General features: G+C 43.5%; 1 protein-coding gene across 1 annotated transcript; it reads left to right on the forward strand.

The window, feature by feature from the left end:
- Positions 1 to 4,007: 4,007 nt before the first annotated feature.
- Positions 4,008 to 23,452, forward strand: LOC109853084. The gene is made up of 5 exons (XM_020424828.1): positions 4,008 to 4,240; positions 21,605 to 21,929; positions 22,052 to 22,207; positions 22,299 to 22,443; positions 22,755 to 23,452. The coding sequence occupies exons 1-5, from the start codon at positions 4,147 to 4,149 to the stop codon at positions 23,415 to 23,417; spliced, it is 1,383 nt and encodes a 460-aa protein (XP_020280417.1). The 5' UTR covers positions 4,008 to 4,146; the 3' UTR covers positions 23,418 to 23,452.

Genomic DNA, 23,452 nt, shown 5'->3' on the forward strand with positions numbered 1-23,452 from the left:
ATGAATGACGAACGAAAGTGAAGAAGCGATTCTCCTCTTGATAATTGAATTTCGTTTTTTCTTGGCCTGTGGCCTTGAACAGTGGCCTTTTCGACACTTAATATAAAAAAAAAAAAAAAAAAAAAAAAAAAAAACAAATTTTTAATTTTGAATTAGTAGAATAGAGTCGCTGTTGAGGAACAAAATGATAATCAAAAGGAAAAGCGTTTGCTTTTTTACTGAGATTTATGATGAAAAAAAAAACTTTCTTAAACAACATCATGTACGCAGGAATTATAAATAAAGAAAAATAGGGCATATTGTGTGTGTCGAGTGTTATCGAAATTGACATCGGTGAAAGTGTAGGGCGGCCACCAAAATCAGGCGTGTATAAATGCCGCAATGTGTATCTTTACAAATAAATAACGTAAGGAAATTTGCATATTTTCTGTTAAATTTTTTTTTTTTTCACGATACGATCATAGACGAGGCAAGTGTTCTCTGATTGAAATTTGTAAAAAGTACCGGTGTAGCATTGTGTGTATATGTATAAAAGTAATAAAGAAATTATCATTATTATAATTATAAATAATATATATAATTATAATTATTATTATATATTACACGTATATTAATTATAATTATTATATTATTAACATAATATTATATATTTCTCAAAACTTTTTAGTGCTTAGAAAAACTTTATATTTATTGTTTATGAGAATACATGTGTATATGACTTTTTCACAACGGACTCATATGACCCATGCGATGTTGTGATTGCAATTGATGTTTTATTTTCTTTTACAGTTGCATTGCCACGTAAAGTTTATTTACGCATACGTAAACAGATGCGTGTAACGAATTTATTGACTCTTTTGGTAAACATTTATTGACGTTCTTTTTTTTTTTTTTTTGTATTGCTATTTTGATCATGTAAATTTAAATTTGATATCTTGGATGTTACAAAACTAACAATTTCGTAAGGAAAAGTATTTTTCTGGTTATATTTGAGGTGATCGATATGTGAGAACACTTGTGAGACTTTATTGTCCGAACCGAATGTAAATATAACAAAGACCACACACACACACACACACACACACACATACATTTCATTGCATTCAGTAATATAACAATTTTGTATGGCGTCGTATATTCACACCGTCACTTTATCACTATATCTCTTCGCTAAACCCGATCGTAAAAAACGCACCAGTGATTTAGCTTCCACATGTTGTCCGCACGTGTTTAAGTTTTATTGTTACTTGATTCGAATCGGTCATAATTATTCGCGCGTTCTGAGGTGTAATAATCATTGCTGATTTATATATGTGTATAGTATATTTTTGTCTCTCCGTAATGTAATGTTAATATTCTGGTCACATAATACGTCATCGTCATCATCACGTCGTTCTCATCGTAGTTTTGTAAAAGTGTGTGTGTGAGAGAGAGAGTGAGAGAGAGAGAGAGAGAGAGAGAGGCAAGCTCTGTTTGCAAGCTATGATGCGTGTGAGCACATTAACAAGCGATTCTCTTGCTGCATCAGGGAGAAACTAAGTAAAAAGATCAGGAAAAAAAACACAATTGTATAAAATTAATATTATAGAGAGATATAGAGAGTCTGTACATAATATTAATTTGCGTAGCGAAAGATATATAAATATATATATATATATATACATATAGAAAATATATGTGTGTATATATAAAGTATGAGTTTATATACACACATATATAAAACACACTACACTTATACACACACAAACATGAAATTACATATATATCGAAGATAGCTGTCAGCGCATCTCCCACAGATTATAATAAATTAGATGTAATCATTTTTAAAAATAGCAACTATATATATTATTATTATTATTATTTTTATTATCATTATCTAGAGAAACGAACGGTGAAGAGATAAATTTATTAAGTGTAAAATGGAAATTCTTTGTATATAGTAAAAACAAAAAAAAACAACAACATAGTAAATAGCAACAAATGTAAAGAAAATTTATCTCTGGAAACATTTTATTTAGGAAGAACACACATACACGCATACACATACATACATACAAAGTCTGTTATACAGAATATAGTAATAAAAAATAACGCATGTGACGTTTACACTCCGATAGAAAAACGTATATACATATATTGTATGTAAAGCCTAATTTTTCTTTCCGTGAGAAATTTTTCGTGAGGACACACACAGTTTCGACGCTCCTTTGATATTGCGACGAAAGAAAAGCGATCTTTGTATAAAAAAAACAAAATGAATGGATTCACATACAGCCAAAAAATACAGCTTAGTAATGTAATAAAGGGAAGAAGACGATGATGAAGAATTGTAAACACAAAACGCTTAATAATCTACTATTGTGTATGAAAGGGAAACAAAAAATTTTATCTTAGAAAGAAAGAACTGTAATATTAATTATTACTTGTGATACACAAAGGTAGAAAGAGGAGGAGGACGTGAAACAAAAAATTATTCCTATACGGGAATATTAGCGAGGCGAAGAAAAAAACGACGAGACTACTCTCTCAACAAGTTCATTGCTTTCGTCGCCTAAAGAAAACTCTGCGTACACAGAGCCAACTTGTACAGAAACGTAGAGAGGTTTTTTTTTTTGTAGCAAGTTTGTAATTTAGCGTTGTATACATTATATTATATGTCATACTTAGGTCCGTCTTGTGAATAGAGAAGGACTGTTACTGTGGATCACCAAAATCGTAGAAAATCCGTTTTTTGGGAAATTTCTCTCTCTCCCTTTGTCTCTCCTTTTCTCTTTCTCTCTCTCTCTCTCTCTCTTTCTCTCTCTCTCTCTCTCTGTCTCTCTTTCTCTCTCTCTCTCTCTCTCTCTTTGTACGCAGGGTCGTACGCGCCCGTGGTGCCGGAATTTCGTAGCGCCCCGCTGAGGCAAAGTGTTCTGTTATTTCGACTTGTATAAAATAGATGCGTAATAAAATACTTTGCTTGTAAATTGCACATTTAATGATAAGAAAAGAAAGCCTAGGCGCGAGGCGTCGAGACGAGAGAAAATGTAATAATCAGAAGAAAAACCTGAAATATCACAATGCCTAAGTGATTTGTATAAAATATAAATCTTGTAAAGTAAAAAAAAAACCACACATAGAGAATGTCGCGGTCGTGATATATATGCGTGGATTGTGAAAGGGTGATGGAGAGAAAAGAGCGCGCGATAGGGAAACGGCCCGGTTGTTGGGAACGGCAGCCGCGGAAGAAACAGTTTATATATCGTGTCGTTATCAGGAAGGCGCGCGTGAACAAAAAAAAAAAAAAAAAACAGATTAGATATATATTTCTTTATTCCTGATGTTCTCGCATCTCGTATTTTATATTCAATTTGTTTTAGAGTCTGCTATTTTTTTGTTTTTTTTGTTTTCTTTCGACTTTCGCTCTGTTGCTATTATTTTTCCTTTTTTCTTTTTTTTAACTTTCGTCTGTTCCGCCTTCGTATTTCTCTTCTTCCGAGTCGGACGTGTAGATGTACCCGATTTTTTGTGACCTGGTTTAATGTTAATAATTATTAAGAAGAATATTCGGTTAATTAAAAGCTATTTAATAATACGAAATGATATAGAGAGAAGAAAAAAAACAATCGGTGAATTGTATTTGAGATCAATACAATAATACGATTAAGTATATACATCTCTTTGTGTAATATAATATAATAAATAAAAAAAAAAAGACATTTACGTGTGCTATTGCGGATCCTGCTTAAAAATCCTTTTAATGATTTGCGTTGTTGCAATCTGATTGTAGTACAGTCGGTAGTGCGACTTGCGCGCGTGAAGTCGCACCGCGCGTCTCATTAGTTAAATATCGTTTCGGTGCTTCGATAATCGCGCGTCGATAGATTTCAAATTGTCGATCGTTCGCGCGCGCGCGCGTCGAATTCACGTTGCACGTGACGGCTACGAGAGGGCGCTGCGAGTGTCGGTCACTTGCGCGGTACGCGAGCTGCGCCCGCAAGCTGCGCGCTCAGTGTGTCATCGGACGTCGTGCGGCAATGTATGTAGTGATTTCGCCGCCCGTCGTCGCGAGAACGTAACGACGAAGCGGTATGCGCGATCTCGCGTGGTGATCCTCCTCAACGGGAAAAAAAAAAAAAAATTTATACATCGGCATCTCGGAGAGAAATGGGCAATTTGGCGGCGCTTCTCGTGAAATGCAGTGCGGTGTTTCTTCTCGCCTGTCTCACGGATTACAGTGCGGCTCAGGACAATACGTCAGGTAAGGGAGGAACGAGCCGCCCCCCCGGAGGACGTTTTGACGCGTGACGAAATTTCGCACGTGGAACCCCCTTTGCGGTACACGCGGGTACTCCAGATGTGTGTTTTAATTGTTTGACAATCGGGGAAAAGCATTGCGTACTATATCGCACATGGCAAGGAAAGAAACAAATTTGAAATTCACCGCACGTAACTTACCGTGCTGTGAAGTTGCTACGCGAAACAGCGCACTCCGTGCGCCTAACTAAAGGTGTAAGAGGCACTCGCGCGGTCTAACGATTTCGGAGCAACACCGTGTACCCGTTCGATGTAAAACGTGGTGTGTGTACGCGCTTTACAACACGCAACAATTATTACATCGCACGAAACAATGCGCTGAGTTGCGCACAAAAAACGTTAATGACATTTGTCAGCGACCTTTAAAATTCAACGCGAGCACGCAATTTTTAAACATTCGTCGAGCCGAAGTGACGAAATTTCGTTCGACGCGAAAATACAGGTTGGGGAAATTCGAGACGAAAACAAAAATTAGCTAATTGCATTCGATTACAATGTAAAATTTAAACTACGTTCTGTGGTGTTACGTTTTAACAAGATTATATTTTTAAAACTCCACGCGCGCGCGCACACACACACAGAGATACATTTCTTGAAGAAGATTGCACAGTAATCATTACGTGCAATGTTGCAAGGTACGCTATTTCGCAGCAAGGTATCTCGGCTGCAGTATCTAAAGGGTTAATTAAAGTCGCATGCATGGGGATTAAATCACTATACTTCATCAACAAACTTGAGCTCTGCACAGTTTGCAACTTCTATGTATATAAATGTGTGCGCGCGCGCCCGCGTGTGTGGTTTTCTCTTGCTTTTGTAAAATGTGTGACGAATCTATCCCCTTCCCCCGCGCATTAAAATTACAATATAAAATATTTGTTTGGTGTGTGTGCGTCTCTCGCGCGCGAGAGAGAACGAAGAGAAGTTTAATCGAGTTACACACACGCACACGCGCGCGCGCGCACGTGAGATACAGAATTTAGTATTTACTATCTGGTTTTTATCGCGCGGGAAAGTTCGTTTCGCGCCACGGATACTTTCCAAGCTCGAGAGGAAAAAACCCGCGATACATCGATATCTTGTAAATTGAAATCACGAGGAAAGTTAATCCTCCGTTTCTTTCGAGAACGCGCCAAACGCGTTCCTTTTCACTGTCAATTTAGTGTAATATACGCACAAGGTGATAGCTTCGTCCTTTCTCTCTCTTTCTCTCTCTCGTTCTCTCTCTCTTAAGCGTTTAAATTATTCGTGCCCGTTTAATTGCGCGTGTCTAAATTAAGGGAACGCGCGTCCCGTAATAACATGTCGAGGTCTCTCCTCGGGAGAGCGTCCGTTCGTTTATTTGTACGCCCTTGCCCGGGCTTCACGGCGTGTACGAAATGCGGTAGCCGCGGCACGTAATCATCATCTCCGTATCAGTTGGTATTCGTGCCGAGCCGCGCGTGACTCCTATTACTCCGTGGCAGATGCTTCTCGCGGTTAATCACGAAGAAATACGAAACTAATGAAAAAGTTCGCGTACATTCTTCTGCGGCGAATGTTGCGTTTCTTTTTTTTTGTTTTTTTATTATTATATACACGCGCTTGTAAAGAATCTCACGAAAACAACTCTGCCACATCGCGTGCTCGAGAAGAGAGAAGAAACGCGGCGAACTGAGAGAGACAGAGAGAGAGAGAGAGAGCTCTCGCCCACAGGTCACGAAATTGACGGGAAACAGGTCGGATGTTGCTCGGCTCACGGGACGGAGCAACATTCTCGCGGAAATATTTCGATCAAAGACCGTCCGGTCTTGTTTTCTGTATTCTGTATAAGGCGGTGGCGTCCTGGCGCGTGACGGACTTACGAGCGTCCCTTCCTGAAGGCGAGCACGAAGCGCGCGCGGCTGTAACGCGCGCTGCTGGCCGGCATGGTCGTCTCGACCGCTAATTGTTGCACAACGCAACTCCCGCGAGTTCACAGGTGCATCGCACCAGAAATCCTCTCCCGATATATACGTGTTTCTCGCTTCTCCCGTGGCGTAATTAAAACACCGAGATTGTCGCGCGTTTTTCGTTGCGACTATAATCCCGTCGTAAACTCGATTTCGACGCTCAATTGCAAATAAGTTTCGCACAGACGTCCTTTTTTTTTTAATTCCCTTCGATCGTGAGCGAGCAAACACGCGCGCGTGAGTTTTCTCCGCCACTTGGGGAAAAGTTTTCTCGCGTACGCTACTGGCGACTGTATCTCGAGGCTCTGCGATTAGGTCGCTGTGTCTGTCTCATTTGTGGAAGTGAAAGGACGAGAACGGTTTTAGCGTTTGCCCGACCGTGTTCGCCCGATGCTGCGAGCAACCGCGACTCGAAGAACGTCGCTCCGATCACAACGTGGCTCTCTCTGACCACCAACGTTTTAGGGATCGTACCTGAACTCGACCTATGTTCGGAATTTGCACATTCGATCCTTTCCGGTGCTTTGTTCGATTATATGAACTCAGCCCTTGGCCTTCGGCTAAAAGAATTTTTTTTTGCATTTCAAAAACGGTTTCAGCTTCTTCTCTTTTACAATTTCGGTGACACTCGAACGAGATTTATTCAATTCTCTGTTAAATTCCGTTCTTTTTTTTTTGTAATCTCTTCGGTTACAAAACGTAGGGTACGTAAATTCCTTTGCTCGGAATTTTCACTTTCGTCTTTCTTTCCGCGAGATGCTAACGAATGTTCCGTCTAATAAACACACGCCTCGCGAAGTATAAACTTCCTCGAGGATTGGACCGGCCGGAGCGATAACGGTGCTTCGTAAAAGTCACGGTGCGAGCCGTAAAATGCTCGGGCACTTCGTGCCCAACTAGTGAAAGTTTGATGAGCAATTGTTGTATCCGCTAAAAAGACAAACGTTCTTCGTCTCGGCTAAAAAGAACGGACAACATCCGCATAAACGTCGAACTACCGTAAAACAATTTGTGTGTATGTGTGTTTTTCAATCTTTTAATTTATGCTCGCGTTTGCCGACCGCGATTTAATAATAAAAAATCGGACAGGTGGAACACGAGTCTTTGCGATTGTTACGGGAGCAACGGCATTCTATTGAGACGCGGCGAGTAGCAGGTGGAAGTTCTTTAACTTACGCTCGTTCGAAACAATTTCATGAGACAGACTTGAAATTTAAAAAAAAAAAAAAGAAAAAAAAAACAGTCGGACAGATGGAACTCGAATCTTATCGTTCGCGATTGTTGAAAGAAGGAGCGACGCGTCGTCTTGCGAGTGAACCGTGTCGATCGTAAATGGCAAGGATAGATCGTCTGTAACGAGCCTTAATCGTGCGACGGTTCGCCGCGGAATACGCTCTTTTCCAGGCTTCCGGTACATTGTTACGATACACCGTTTCCGCGCGAACGCAATTTCGCAATCCTCGACCTCTTCCTTCCTCCGTGGCGCGTAATGCGGGGCGCGGATGTGCTTTTCTTGCATATCGCACATTAGTCATGTACCGGTCATGTACTGGTCGCGAAATTGTTTCCTCTCTCTCTCTCTCTCTCTCTCTTTCTTTCGTTTCTCTCGAGTCAAACGGGGCGTCGTGTCCGGGATCCGCGTGCGACACGCGTCACCAACGTGTGTGACGTGCTCCCGTGCGAGTGATGATGAACGGCAGCATCCTGTGAGCGACGTGCTCGCTCAATGCGAACGACGATGACGCCCGGTTTATGGACCATTATCGCGCAGATGAGAAGATTGCCCGGAGTTTTCGTAATTAGCGCGAATACATATCGCGCGCGATATACATACATACGTATACGAGTCGGTAGCTCTCTTACAAGAACCCCGGGTTACGTATTGTTTCGCATGCGTACGACCGAGAACGAGTTGCGCGAGGTTTTCCCCTTGACGGTTCGCGCGCGTATTAAACACTTTCGCGACCCGTGCAACGGAGCTCGCGAGGAGGAGATCCGCTCGCTCCCATCCTTGAGCGAGAAAAGGAACTTGGCGAATTTCACGGCTACACGCGATGATTTCCACATTCCGCATCGTCCCCTCTGAGAATCCTCTCTTCTGGATTCGGCGCGATGTAACAACGCGCTTCCCAATCACGTAATTTCGCGTCGAGTGTGAGAAAAGTTTCTCCCAACTGACGAGGTTTCTCTTTACATTTTTTTTGTCGACAGATTTTTTTTTTTTTTCCAATATAAACGTTCTCGAAGTAAATCTTCTTATAAGTTCCTCAATGAACATTTGCATAATTCATACTCGACGCGAAACACAAAGGAATTCTCAATTTCTTGCTCCAGTGACGACGCGATATGGCGCGCGCGGTGCACAAATGATTTTCGCGAAACCCATCGAGCGTTTCGTGTCGCATTCAAATCGTGTTGCGCGGAGAAATGACGTTTTGTTTTTGAGAACGTTGATATTTGTTGATACATACTTGTTATCGCGCTCGTCATACGTGTATCAACGGAAGGGACCACCTGTTGAGTTATCAAACGCATTATCTGGCTTTGAACTTCCGCCAACTGATAGACAACCTCGAGATTAAGTGCGTCGAGGGATATATGCGCGAGAATAAGTTTACGAGCGCTCCGCGCGCAGAGCCTGTTTCAAAACTTTTCATTTAGCAAATTGCGAGAGAAGGGCGATTGACAAGTATCCGAAAAACGGAAAGATAAACAACAGTTTATTGGGTTCAATTGTGTTTGTTTTTCAGATGCGCTTTGACCAGCGACCTTCTCGAGAGTGCACTCGTACCACTTCGATGGGACGATTTCTCGAGCTCTTCTAGAATAATCATTGACGACAGGAATGACCTTTTTTACTCGAAAATGTCGACATTGCTGTCGCCATCCGTCGTTTTTCGGGTACTTGTCAATCGCCGGCTGTGTCAAGACCGACAGGCAGATTAATTTGCAACGTGATAATTATCACATGCGACTTAATGAGCTTTCTCTCAAACGTGCGCTCTACTTGTTTTGATAAGTTTGTAAAAATTATCGCGTTTCTCACATATTCCGGTTAGTTATATCGATTTTGATTAGCATTCGTTAATTTGTTGATCATCTATCAACCTTCCCCCTCCACCGATCACGCAATAATTGGTTTGCGTCGAGTTTAATTAATACGTGTAATAACATGTCAATACACATGACGTGTTTGTTTTTTTACTGACTTGTAACATACGTTATGACATTTGTTATATGTCACGTTACAATTGTGTGTGTAATTAATTAAATTTTCTTTACTAATGTGGCAAGAAATTGTTTTCTTTTATTCTTTCTGATCGCAATTTATTTATGTTTACGCGAACATTCGAAAAAGACTCGCGATAAAGGTCTGGCGTAGTTTTAATTTATGTTTTCAGTGATCGGATAATTTTTTTTTATTAATGTTTCATTATCACAAGGGTGTAGAATTGAAGTTGTTTACGCGAGCGCAAGGCGAAAATACTGCGCGCCGGCCTGAGGAAAGGTTAACGGAGCGCTCGCTCCGTGAGATCTTCTTATCTCGAACCTTACTCGATCTTCCGGCGAGCCGTAGGTAAGCGGGAATCCTAGACTTTTTTGACCGGTTTATATACTGGTCGGGTGACGGTTCTCCGTGGGACGGAGGTAAGATACGCGATAGCCTCCGCTTGTCTCTCTCTCTCTTCCTCGGAGAGAGGCTCTCATTTGATTTCCTCGAGAGTACCGTTTCCTCCTTCCACAAATCCAGCGCGGTTCCGCGTAGCTGATGATTTATAAATTCTCTTATCTCGCGCGATTAAAAAAATAATAATAATAATCGAGTTGGTGATACATCTTTTCTCCAATGGGATGTCAATCTCGCCGCGTGGGGCAGGAAGATGTATCGTCGCCGAGGACGCGTCGCCAAGGAATTTGCGAATTTTTTGACGTAACGCAATTAATCGGTTTCGATTCGTCGCGTGCGGAAATTAATTCTTCGAGATCGGCTAATAAAACTGCCGATGTTATCGGCACGCAACACGTCTGTAACGGTAAGCTACTAACATCGCAAAAGTATATATCGCGATAATAGGAACGCACTGTGCGGAATTGCTCGCGCGAAACTGTATACTTGTGATATAATTTAGCTAACTCGCTCGCTCGCTCTTTCTCTCTCTCTCTTCGTGATTTAACTCGCGCTCTGTGCGCGACATCCGTTTCGACTCGCGCGGGACCGCCTAGTTTGCACGCGACGTGACGTATGGCGTGAATCAAGGAAACGACACCAATTCGATCTGGGTTGATCGCGTGATAAATTATTAGGTTACTTACCTTAAGAGAAGGCTAAATTTACAAATTAGGATCTAATATTTACAAATATATATTTTTTGATAAGAAAAAAATCGAGAAAACGACACCACTCGATTTGAGTTGATTAAATTATTTTATTTACAAAAAAATCGATGTTTTTTTACCAAAAGATATATTTGTAAATTACATAAAGTTCAATTAAATTACATTTACAAATTGGACTCTATTTAATTGACAAATATATATATGTTTCGATACGAAACTTTTTGCAACGGTCGAGCAACTTTATATTCTCCCGAAACGCGCGTTGAAAAATGCATCGGAGCGCGCGTGAAAGTTCCGTCGTATTTTCTCGCGACGTTAAAATTCGCAACGCGCAAAGCGATCAAAGTCCTAAACGCGAAGGAAAGTGTGTATCGGATGTTTTTTTTATTTGCATCGCGATTCGCAATGGCGCTCGCGCGGTCGGTAACTCCCTTTAATTATCTTCTTTTCGCGAAAGATATTCCGCGCGCGGGCAACGATCTCGCGCGCGACGCTATTTATGACCGACGAGTCGGAGCTGAGTTGCGGGAACTATCGCGAGCAGGTGTTAACTGAACCTATTAACGTACATACGCGCGTCTAATCGCAACGCGAGTGCAAATAAGGTGTTCCAGATCTCTATCGTTTCTTGAACAACCACGTCCGACGTTCGAATAAACAACAATTCTGAGACGATCGAAATAAGACGCGAAGGAGATGTATCTAAAACGTGTTACAACACCTCTCTCTCTCTCTCTCTCTCTCTCTCTCTCTCTCTCTCTCTTTTTCTCTCTTCAGAAAATATTTCAAGTGGTAAAACGTCGGATCGCGCCCGAGTTGACTTGCGGCCGTCCCGCCGTGAAGAAGAAGAAGACAACGACGACACGCGTGCCGACGGATCTTCCGCCTTCGAATCGATTTTACGGTCGTTTCCGACCCGTTCGAACAAACGCCTTTTACGATATCCTTACCGCCACGAGCGACGACACTCGTTTCACCCGAGCGTGGACAATCGGATGATCCTAGGCCGGGTGGGGTGTTCCCTTCTTTCTTTCTCTGTCTCTCTCGTATCTTTCGAGTTCATTTTTAAACAAGCGCTTTTATAGAACCGATAAAGACGCCAGAAGGCGTGCACGCGCGCGGCTTCGCTGTATCGACATCCGGGGAGAGAGGGTGGGAGTCCCGACTTCCGCCTCTTGGGTGAAAACATCCTTCTTCTTGCCCGCGTCGTCTTATTCTCGTCGTCGCTCTTTGTTGAACCTCTGGGTTCTCTTCCGCTGTCTTGCTCAACCGCGATTAAAGCGGCTTTTATCGCGGCTCGTTACGACGCGCGAAAACAATGCCGTTCTTTCACTTAGCCGGTTTGTCCCGCTTATCCGACGACGGATAAGCAAAACGTTTATTAATTATCATTCCGGATAAAGCCGCGCGCTCTCGTAATTAGCGATAATAATTATCGCAGTCAATGGGAGATACGGCATATTGTTATTCGCATCGTTTCGCCGTGAAGCGCGAAGCAAACGCGCGCGCGCGCGGCACGGACGAGATTGAGAGAGGAGAAAAATGACGTGTGTCGTCGCGTCGAGAGAAGAAAGTGAGTTGCGTTATATCATGACGAAAAAGATGAGAACTGAAAAAAGAAAAAACGACCGGAGGAATGCGATTTCTTTATGGACGACGTACCTGATGCATGCGCAAGGTGTCTCGTCCTTGTTTCGGCAGGAAACAAGCTCGGAATTGATTTGAACTGCCTTCAAAGAACTCGGGTTGTACCTAAATGCACGAACATGTGCGCACAAGACTACGCGACCGCATAGTTTTCCGGTCACGTTTTCCTCTGCGATGTCGTGACCGCGTGCATGTACACATACACACATACACGCGCCGCCGTGTCTTACGGTTCTCGTGATTATCCTCGTTGATTATCATTGCGAATTTTTCAACTCGAATAATAATAACAGTAATAATAGCTTTATTGATCACATAATTACGTATTGTATAAATATATCAATATAATATATGTATTATACAAATTTGTTTAATTTTGTTGCTATTAATTTTTGTTGCTCGTGAAAATTTACAAATTTTTTATAGATTGTCACTGAAGAAGATCTTAATACTGATCGAAACGTTTGACGTCCAAAAATTGTACGAATCATCAAACACAGACACTCTCGTATTGGTCCTCTTTTCATTTCTAATTTTTTTTTTTTTTTTTTTTTACGTTAGATAGACATCTCGAGTTTCGTAGAGAAATTGGATTGCGCGCGCACCCGTTAATATTCTTCTCAGCTCTATATCGTTTCGAGGATGATAGGCGCGAGAGACACATCTGCGCGCCCTGCAGCCGCCGATTTCCAACAATGGTCACCTGCGTTTCCGCGATGCGATCGATAAACGCGAAGGGGCGCGAGGGAGTGCAACCGTCGCGTGAGGTCCCTCCACGTTTTGCGAGGAGAGTGTTTCCCTTCTGCCAACCATTAACCAACCCTCGCACCCGGTCGATATCATCCCTCCTTTCCGAAGTATATAGTATATATCTTGCTCGCGTATTCGCCGCCGACGCGGCGAAATATATCCCGTCGTAAAATATTGAATTGCCATGTATAAAATGTCAGATTCATTTTTATGTCACCGGATAACCTCCGACGAAAATAAAATATGCGCGATAGAAATAATTTTTGCGCGCCTTTCGTTTTTCGAGGATTCCTCGAGATAAGAGAACACTTCTTATTTCTCGGGCTACCTATGCAAGATTTAGAGAGATACGAATATTGATGTTACATATGTGTGTGAGCGTATTTTGAGAATCTTCAAACACGTGCGCACAAATTATTTCTCTTTGCATATACTTTATATGTAAATTTTCTGGTCTAATATAAATATGTTTTATATATATATGTATATATATATATATATATATATACGTACAAATATACAAACATTAACACATATAAACAACAATTTAATATTTAATGTATAAATGATATATGAATATAAATTATAAATAATAATTTAATATTTAATATATATAAATTTATATTATATATATGACTTTTAACATTTATTAAATAAATAAAATATATGAAAGTTGTACGTATATTATACATATATATATTTATGTATATATATTATATTCCACGAAGAAAAGATATTTGTCGAGGACTTTGCATCATGTCTGGCGGCGAGTTCTAACTGTATACATCTACTTTAGCGATAGAGGCATCGACATTAACTAAGTTACGTAATGACCGATTCTCTCTCTTATTTCTCGGCGGACAAGAGAAAGAGAAAGACCCACTGTGTATATACATCGTTCTTTTCTGCCGTTCGTGTTTGCCTATCCTGCTTTTCCGTTGTGCACTGTCGGGCCCGAACGGCCGGGCCCCGTTTGCTCGCTCGCACACCTCGCGCGGAGGAGTAAATCGCCAAGTACAGTTAGTTTTGTTTGTAGGAGCGACGCCGAAGAACTCGACCGATGGATAAGACGCGAAACGTCGTCGTTGCGCCTTGTTGAGCTTATCGTCGTCGTCGATTCTTCTCATTTGCAAGAATAACACGAAAATTACTACTAACGAGAGAGAAGAGAAATAAAAATTGTTAAATCTTTTTTGGAAACACTGTTTTTCTCGCGCGCGACACCGTTACAAGATGTTACAAGTCACGGGCTGAATTCTCGTCCGACAAAGAGGAGAGAATTGATTTCTGATAACTAGTCCGCGGAATAATCAGGTCGCCTTCTCGATCGGCGGCTTTGAAAAACTGCGCTCGCAGATTAAATTGGAAATTTATTCTGTCGCGTCATACGCCGCGAAATGTCTCTCTTTCTCTCTCTCTCTCTCTCTCTTTTTCTCTGTGCGCTCGGAAGTGACGGGCCTCGTTGCGCTCTTCGCGGCAATTAGCTCCCATCATCTGTTTCAATTTACGTCGACCCGTTTCTCGACACTTGTTGTAGCGCAAGGACTTTTTACCGGACGGAGTCGATAAGTCGCGCGCGCGCGCGCGCTTCGAAAACTAGTTCGAAACTATGCAAATCCAAGTCGCGCAGTTTTTTTTCTTTCCTTGATTTTTTTTCTCCGACAATATCATCGCGAATTTACAATCCGCTACATTGTAACATTTCGCGCGAAACACTTTCCAAGAGACTTTAATTGGTCTCGCATGCATTAACGCGCAGCGTTATTGTATGTGTGTGTGTGTGTTGCGACAACGCTTTGCGAAATAAAAAAAAAAAAAAAAAGAAAAACCACCACGCGAGAAAACGTGTAAGGAAGATGTACAAGTACATACATTAAGAGAGCGCGGTGTGTAGTAAGACGCATTACATGCACGATTCGCCGCGGCGTGCGAAAGCGAGAACGTTCCACGACAAGGAAGCGTCTTCTAAAGAGACTTTAAATAATAACGACGCATTCCGTTGTCGCGTTTCGGATCGTTAAATTGTTCAACTAATTACCTTCCTGAAAAGCTAATGAAGCGTTTTTCCGTGACTTTTATTTTGTTGTAAAAAAACGCGAGAATCAGAGTCGATTATTCTCTCTCTATTTGTCTCCGATGTTTTTTACTGATCGGTGCTCGGTTATTTTTGTCGCAACTTTGACGTGATTCCATTTGTTGTGATTCGCGGATGATGCAATATCAAAAAAACATGTAAAACCACGTATCGCACGTCGCAACGTCGATAGCGCGCGCCTGTTCTAGTTCGTATAAAAAATCGATAAGAGAGAAATTCCGTGTGTACACATTTACAAGATAGATTTGAAACGAAGAAGAAAAAATGCTCGCTCGGTTTGCACGAGCGTGTATATTTACTTTTCATTAAAACCGCGAAAGATTGGCCTGAATTCAATCGTGTGAAAAAATTGAAACGGATTCCGCGGGAAAGTGTAATGCAAAAAGTGCAAGAGAGAGAGAGAGAGAGAGGGAGAGAAGCCGTTGCGCGAGTAATAGAGTAATATTTCCAGCGTGATCTTTTAATCGAGCCGAACGTGTGAATGGTCTTCGCGCGAGCGAGAGATCAGCGCGACGATTCCGATACGATAAGTTAGTCAGCGCTTGATGACTTAAGCGGCGGAGTCCACGAACGATGGCTGCGAACGATAAACTACCGCCGTTTGTTGCTCATGGAAAATTAATTTTGCCACGCTTCACGTCGCGCATCGCATGAGCGCGACTTGAGCGATGAGCGCATCGTTCACTATCGAGTCTCGTCGCAGACCTTACGTTCTTCCTGACGTAAGACTTTTTTAAGAGACACGGTATAATACCTCGCGCCAAGTTCACGCGCTCGAACGGCGCGAGACACTCGTGCCTCTTATACGCGAAATTCATGCGATTGAGAAGCGAGGAGATTCTCATGGGGCAATATATCTCAAGAACGACTGGGAATGACTGTTTTTAAAAAACACGTGACTAAAGTACAGTCACGCGACTTTAGTCTCTTGTGTTAACACAATAGACAAAATTTAGCGTCTACATTGAACCTCAATTTTTGAAAAAAGGAAATTTCGGACGTATAGCAGCGTCAAAGTAGGATCTACCTTCTCTCTTACTCCTACATAAAAAAAAAAGGAATTGAGGTTCAATGTAGACGCTAAATTTCGACTCGGGTTGTTTTTCCACTCCTTCCTCTTTCTATTTTTCGAATTTGATTTTTTATGTACAATATTTTATAGGCACAACTTCGCGTTGCGTCTTCTCAATGTATCCGCGCGTGATATCATCGCGGGTGATTCGAGTTGACATTTTGTCTCGTCGACTCGGCGAGAAGAATTCTGTCGCTTTGCTTCCGAAAAAAAAACCAAAAAATCAATCGGCCAATTGTTGCAACGCAACGAATTTTCACGCGTGTTCATCAGGAAATTCTCTGGGAGAATTAGAAGGTTTTTTGTTGTTTTCGAGATCCGATCGTATCGCGATTATATTTCGCAATTTCTTGCGAAATAATTACTTCGCGAACAAGCCAAACAAGAAATCGACGATTTCACACCCAAACGCAACGTAGTGTTATCTAAACATGGAAAAGCAACAGGTTGCGTGTCGCACACACACGCATATATGTATATATATATACACACACACACACACTGTACTTTTGCACACACGTGCGACGAGCATCTGCCGAGCAACGTATATCCGTTCGCCAATTGCGGTTGATTGTTGATTTCACGAGCCGTGTTGTCGTCGCCTCGTGCTAATTGAACGGCTCAACGAATTTTAAACGAGTCCGTCGTGCGCCAAAAAGACACGCGGCTACGACCCGAGGAAGCGGAGAGAGAACGTCAATATAATCATTTAACGTCTTATGGGAGATACACGCGGTGGTCCCCGTGTGTTCTCGCGAATGAAGTCGTCGCATCCGCGGCTTATCGACCTCCCGGCGGCCTTGCAGCGGTGCTCAAGTCAATTCACGAGCGCGCGCGCGCGCGCGTGCTCGAAAGTATGTCGGCTGCTCGAATATCGAGCAGAAGGTGAATGCACCTGCTGGACCTGTTCGCGCCAGTTCGAAATGTGTGTCCGCTTGTTGTATTGTAACGTTCATTAGACGCGCGGAAAAGCGTCACCGTAGCACTTAAGTCTGAAACTGTGTGCGAGCACGATTCGGGTTTCTTTATCCCGCGGAATGGTTTGTGGTTTTTTTCTTTTTTCTTGTTTTGACGTGAATATTATTGAGAAACTCTGAGATAAATCACCGCTGGCTCGAGCGTCGCAAGCAATGGCCAGTGAGAGCGCCGATCGATGATCGAGGGAGAAACACGGAGATTTCACCTGGATTGTAGTAATGGCACTTCCTGATAGTCAGGTGGAAGCGCTTCGATCCGAGAATAAGCGATATCGGTCCCGACGCACCGGGAGAACGTATAAAATAGCTTCCAACGATTCGCAAAAACATATCGGCGGAATTTGTTCGACGTGGCAAAGCGCTCGTCGAAGTTTTTTTTTTTTTGTTTTTTTATTTTTTTCACGCGGAAGCATCGATCTCACGTCGTTTGCGTAGGTTTATCTCTCGAGAAAGTTACACATATAACTACATGTAACTATTCTTCAACTATATAAACACCGGATATAAGAAAAGTAATTTTAAATTATCCGCTTCTTGAACTCGCGCACGCAAAAGCGCGATTTTACTATCTTACTGTCTTTTTTTTTTTTTAAATTTATTATTTCCGTCTCGCGTCTGAGGCGGAATCTCTTTTTAAAATTGTCGCGAAGAGAAGTTTCAAGCTTTTACCGTTTCAAGAACTTTTCCTTCTCTCTGTGTGGTTTTCCCGTGCAAGAAGCATTCATTCCTTGTCCAACTGGTACTTCTAAACTTTTTTATCTTCCTACGTGAGGAGGGAGGTCACAACTCGCGACACTCCCCTCGCTACGGAAAAACCAGAATTACCGGAACGGGTCCGATCGCGGGCCTTTTCTACAAAATTACGAACAAACTTGAGAATAATAAGTTAACATATGCGCGCGCGCGCGCGCGTACACTTTCGATTATCGAATCTCGAAGTTCGTCGCATGACGATATACACGCGTCCGTGGTTCTTTTTTCCCCATCTACTCACCTATAGTATCACAGAACTTTTCAGTCAGTTTTCAGATCGAGCGCGAACCCCCTTCCCTCCCTCGTGTTTGCTTGAAAACTTTTATAAGGAAACTTTTCGTCAGATATTTATTTTTTACCGAATAAGAGACGCTCTCGCGAACATTGGACGACTCTCTGACACAAGATAGAGAGACGGTAATTTAACTCCGATAACTCCCGGGTTATTTTTTTTTTGCTCCTCCGGAAAAGAGATTGTAGCGAGCAAAGGCAATTTTCGAACGTGAATTTTCATTCACGCGAGTTCGATACAACACAACGAGAGAGAACGATTACGCAATATCAGCAAAATAGACACCTCGGTGTAGATTCCTGGTGAGGAATTACTCTCACACGTTTATTGGATAATATCGCGTTTTATTATGTAATGAGTTCGCGAATAGAAAGTGCAGTATGCTAATTCAACGCTTTATCCGGTGTGTCTACGTGCGTTCTGCAGCTAATACGCGCGCGCGTGTATTGGACTTTTTTTTCCGTCTCTCTCTCTTTTTTTGTATCCCGCGCGCTCGTTGAGACCGTTCATTCTCTCAGTCTCGGACGGAAAAAGAAAACTCGGAAATAACGGAAGAGCAAGTTTCTATTCGGCAACAGTGAGAACTGGTCTAATTAACGCGCACTTACGTTAATGATCAACCGCCAAGGGTGTACCCCGCCGCGTTACGAAGCGCGACGCGCGCGGCGCGGAAAGATTCAGGTTTCGAGATTTCGCGGACGTGGTCTAAAGGAAGACGAAGAGAGAGAGAGAGAAAAGAAGACGAGATATAATGATGATGATGATGCTGCACGGGGCTACGGATGGGATCGAACACTCGACTCCGGTCAATCAAATTCCTCGATGAGAAAAATTCCTTTTATAAAAGAAATTCTATATCTTTGTTCGACATTCATTTCATTTGCCGCTTTTCGGTCTCTCAAATTCGGTGGGAAAATTCTCGAGGGGGGGGGGAGAGGGTGGAAAACCACGCGCGTTCTCTCTCGGTCAAGTTCGCGCGCCGATTTACTCGCGAGACGCTCGATCCCATCGCTGACTGACTGTCGGGTGCACATGTGCATTACGCCTGTGAGTAACTGTACTCGGTTTGTGTGTGTGTGCGTGCGTGCGTGCGTGCGTGCGTGCGTGTGTCGCACGTATAATCTCTTGTGTACCGTGTGCACATACGGGCCTCGATTGACATACGAGCCTCGTGTGTCCGAAAAGATTCGTCAGCCCGGCGACGCGTCGCGTGGCCGCGCGTGTGAGGCATCTCACGTAACTTCTTATAATTCAGATATGACATTTAGAGCGGTCGTTAAATTTCGCCGCGTGAACCGACGACGATCGACGAAAGAAGAAGACGGTTCGTCCCCCTCGTCCGGCGGGAATGTGGGTTAGTATTATAACACGCGCGGAGCGAAAAAAAAAAACGGCGTTGCGCAGGACGATGAGACCTACTTGGGCTTAAATCGCCGCGGAAATAAAGCGCGTAAAATTAAATTTTAAAATATCGTTTTCAGTCTCGTAAATTGTGTGTTTGCGCAATTTTTTTATTTTTTATTATACATATATAAAGCGTGCGTGCGTGTTTACAGTTAGGGTTCGAAAACGTTTATTAGAGCGTATCGCATGTGTAAAGTGAGTTAAATTTTACGGGGAAGATAGAAGAGAGATTTTGACACGACACGCGGAGGATTGCTCCGGACACACGAAGAAGACTCATTCAACAGAAGCGTCAGACGATGAACGGGACGGTCTGGTTAACTACTTAATTAATAACGAAAAACGAGTGCGTGTAAGCGCGCTTGCTGCACATGATACCGACGTCGACGTCGTGCAGGGAGGAAGGGAGAAGGTTCCTTTGTAAACAGTCGTTCACCACACACGCCCGCGAAATTAACAACGCGGTCTCGCGCTTAATAGAATTCCCGGTAGCGAAGGAGGAGGAATTTTCTTCTGTGGACTTTGATCGCGTAACACACAACATCGAAGTAAAATATTCAAGCGAGAAGAAAACCGGAGAAAATCATCAGCATCATCTTGAGAAAAAGATGAGCGCAAATTGCGCTAATTCGATTTCACGTAGGCCGTCACGTTTCTCTCTCTCTCTCTCTCTCCTCGACCTTTAATTATCTTTAATTAAAACTCAACTCGATGAATTCATTATAAGACTTCTTCCGCACAACCCGGGAATACGTTGCGAACAATTGTTTATCGGTGAGGATTGATTTTTTCGTCTCGAGTTTTTTTTTATTTCTATTTTTTTTAATTGTCATGCGCGTGAGAAAAATCCGGAAGTCGCGCGCGGGAAATACGCGCGTCTCGATACCTGCAGAGAGTGTGGGAAGTTTAGAGGAATGTCGCCGATAAGATGTACACGACGACTCCGGGGTTCATAGAATTTTACGTCGGTAAAGACAACAAACGTTGTCGGGGGGGGGGGGGGAAGCTCGACCTAGTGTTCTCAACTTGGAGAATGTGACCAGCCCGCCGCCTCCGTCGCTTGGAAGTGCACAGAGCGCGTTTATAGACCCACATAATCGAGAAACCGGCAACCGCATTCCTCATACACGTACTAATGGACCGTCTCCACTACACACGGGCAAGTCCCTCGGGTCTCCCGCGCGAGGTCTTTCAATTTTCTCGCCCGGCAGTTCGTCCGGCTTTCTTGCCTGACCTCCTATGATATATATCTGGTCACCAAAGAGGAAGAGACGTAATCAGAATAAAAGAGAGAAAGAAAGACAGAAAACAGGACGAGAGAAAAAACTCGTCAGAGATAACGTCTTGCTACTTTTAAAATATTCAAACGCCTAGAGAAACAAATATCTTGTGTCGAAAAAAGAAACCTTTGCGATCATCCTTTCGCAACATTTTGCTCAGCTCACGTTGTGCGAGTCGAATTCCTGCAGCGGTCAGCGATCCACAGCTCCCAGCAGTGGCCTAAATGCCTGACACACATAACGGGAGTAACATCGGATCTAACGTTGCATTAGACGGTTTTGTAAAATTCCCTGGGTTTTTCTAACGTTTCGATTCCTACAGTCCGGTTTGCGCGTACAGTTTTGAATAATATTTAATTCTCTCGCGAACCGCGTATGACGTGCTCGCAGAACCATCGGAAGGTGTTATTTCAACATTAGAAGGTCATACGTCGCACGTAGAAAGGATAGAAAATGACAGTGTAAAGCGCGAGTATATATACACACACAGCTCGCACTTCAATTCACCTGCGTCTCACCTCGCGCGCAACAACTACGATAACAGTCGCGATGGACGTTAGAGACAATCCCTTTCGTTCGACAGTGAACCGAAAATGTCAGGTTCTCGGTTAAATTCTCGAATGTATCGACGGTCTTCCATTGTTTTCTCTTTGTTCGTTTAGGAAATGCTTGTCTAAACATTATTGAAATGGCAGAATTGTTTATTTTTCTTTTTTTTTTTGGAGAGAAGGTCTCGATTTATTGACGCCTGATGATGAATTACCGATTGCAGCCGAAGAATGCGTCGAGTCCGAGACGGGATGCAGAAGATGCAGAGCGGGAACGTGCGCCAGATGCGCCGGGTTGCTGTATCAGGGCACTTGCGTCCACACGTGCCCGTCGGGCTTCGTCGCCGATTGGTCCACTCGGGACGAGTACATGGGCCGCATATGTCGCGAGACCGGCTACATGTTCGGCCTCACCGGTAGCCAAGTAGCGATTCTAGTGGGGGTGGTTTCCGGGACGACGATATGCCTCTTGATCATTCTGTGCGGCGCGATCGCGGTCGTCCATCGCAAGAAGAAGGCGGCGAAGCTGGCGCAACAGTTCAAGGACAGGTTCGTGGAATTATCACATGCGCGCCGATTTTTCTCCTCTCTGTGTATACATATACCTATATGTATAAATATCGTGTCAGTCCAACATCTGTTGGAGCCGTAATTCGTTTTCGTATTTCCAGCGCGGAGAGACGGGAGTTTCTGAAACATCTGGCGACGCTGCGCGGGGAAGCCGATACTTTTCTCGCTATGCTCAACGACACCAGAAGACAAGTACGGGAGTTGTTGTATTATTCGGGTAGCAATGGCGACGGTCCCGTCGGGATTCAAGCGTACAGGTACGTTGCTTAGGGAATTGGCTTTTAACAATTAGAAAGATTGCCGATTGTGCATCCGGATCGCGCGTTAAACTCTTTATGAATTTCGCAGGCCGGTGTTGCGCGATCTGGTGCGGATATTGGTTCTCGTGAACAGAAGAGACGACGAGATACCACTCCCGCCCGACGACTGGCAACGACTGTTCTCGTGGGCCGAGCGGCTGCTGAGAAGATACAAGAGACACAGTTCTCCGGAGGTGAGATCCTTGTTCTCGAAATGGACTTTGTTTCTTTTTAATGTCAAAATGAAAATGATGTTATCTCGTTGTTGTATCGATGATGTTATCTTACACTTTCAATTCTTTTTCACGCGCCAGTCCCTAAAATACTTCGGTGAGTTTGTACATGCTCAGCATGTGTTTACGCAATAGCGTTAGACGATATAGTTCTCCGCGTCGAGCCCCTTCCCTTTCTAATGAAACAACATCGACTGCTTTCTTTTTACCTCGCGATGAGCGTCCTGTGCCACACGACATCTGTCTCACGTTAATTTCTTTGTGACTTCAAGGTGGCTCAGCTCGTGACGTTTCTGCAACAGCCGACGAACAACACCGTTCAGACGACTTCGTCTCCGACGCAACCGGTCGCGACGTTGCAATCGCCTCCTCGTCAATCCGCGTACGAAACAACAAGAAGCACTCCTGCTAATCTCACGACGTTCCAAGCGAACGTGCCCCTCTCGACGTTTCAGGCGAGCGACAAGTCGAGCATCAGCCCGGCGAGCTCGAGCCTCGGCTACGCGAAGGACAGCAGCCCTCTCGGCTCGAGTCTGGGTCAGAACAGCACCTCCGGTGTCTACAATGAGAAGCTGAGTCTGAACGGGTCGACGATCGGCCAGACGACGCCTCTGGTCTACGGTAGCACGCAGAAGCGTGGCGGGCCGAGAACGACGAACGATCTTCAGGAGCTCCAAACGATTTCCACGTTCAATCGCGGCTACAACGGCACGTTGCCGTTGGACGTCAACAACGTTCGCGCTCTGCACGACGAATGCGAGCCGAGCGACGGTCTGGATCGCGACCTGAATCCCCAGTGGAAGTTCCAGAGCAGTCCTGTTGAGGCGGCCAATTACACCATCCTGTCGGACTGGTCACCCGCTCGCGACTATCTCATCGACGACTTCACGATTCTCGGCTTCCGACCGCAGGACGAGATCACCACAGAGTTGTAATATCCGACTGACGTAACGTTACATCTCCAAATTCT

The sequence above is a fragment of the Pseudomyrmex gracilis genome, unplaced genomic scaffold, assembly GCF_002006095.1.
Source record: "Pseudomyrmex gracilis isolate BER0280 unplaced genomic scaffold, ASM200609v1 scaffold_43, whole genome shotgun sequence".
Lineage (NCBI taxonomy): Eukaryota > Metazoa > Arthropoda > Insecta > Hymenoptera > Formicidae > Pseudomyrmex > Pseudomyrmex gracilis.

Bases quoted from the DNA above. Each gene is read 5' to 3' on its own strand.
- LOC109853084 (XM_020424828.1), top strand. From the start codon at position 4,147: ATGGGCAATTTGGCGGCGCTTCTCGTGAAATGCAGTGCGGTGTTTCTT. The intron at 21,930-22,051 runs GTTCGTGGAATT...TCGTATTTCCAG, and splicing joins GCGCAACAGTTCAAGGACAG to CGCGGAGAGACGGGAGTTTC. The intron at 22,444-22,754 runs GTGAGATCCTTG...TGTGACTTCAAG, and splicing joins AGAGACACAGTTCTCCGGAG to GTGGCTCAGCTCGTGACGTT.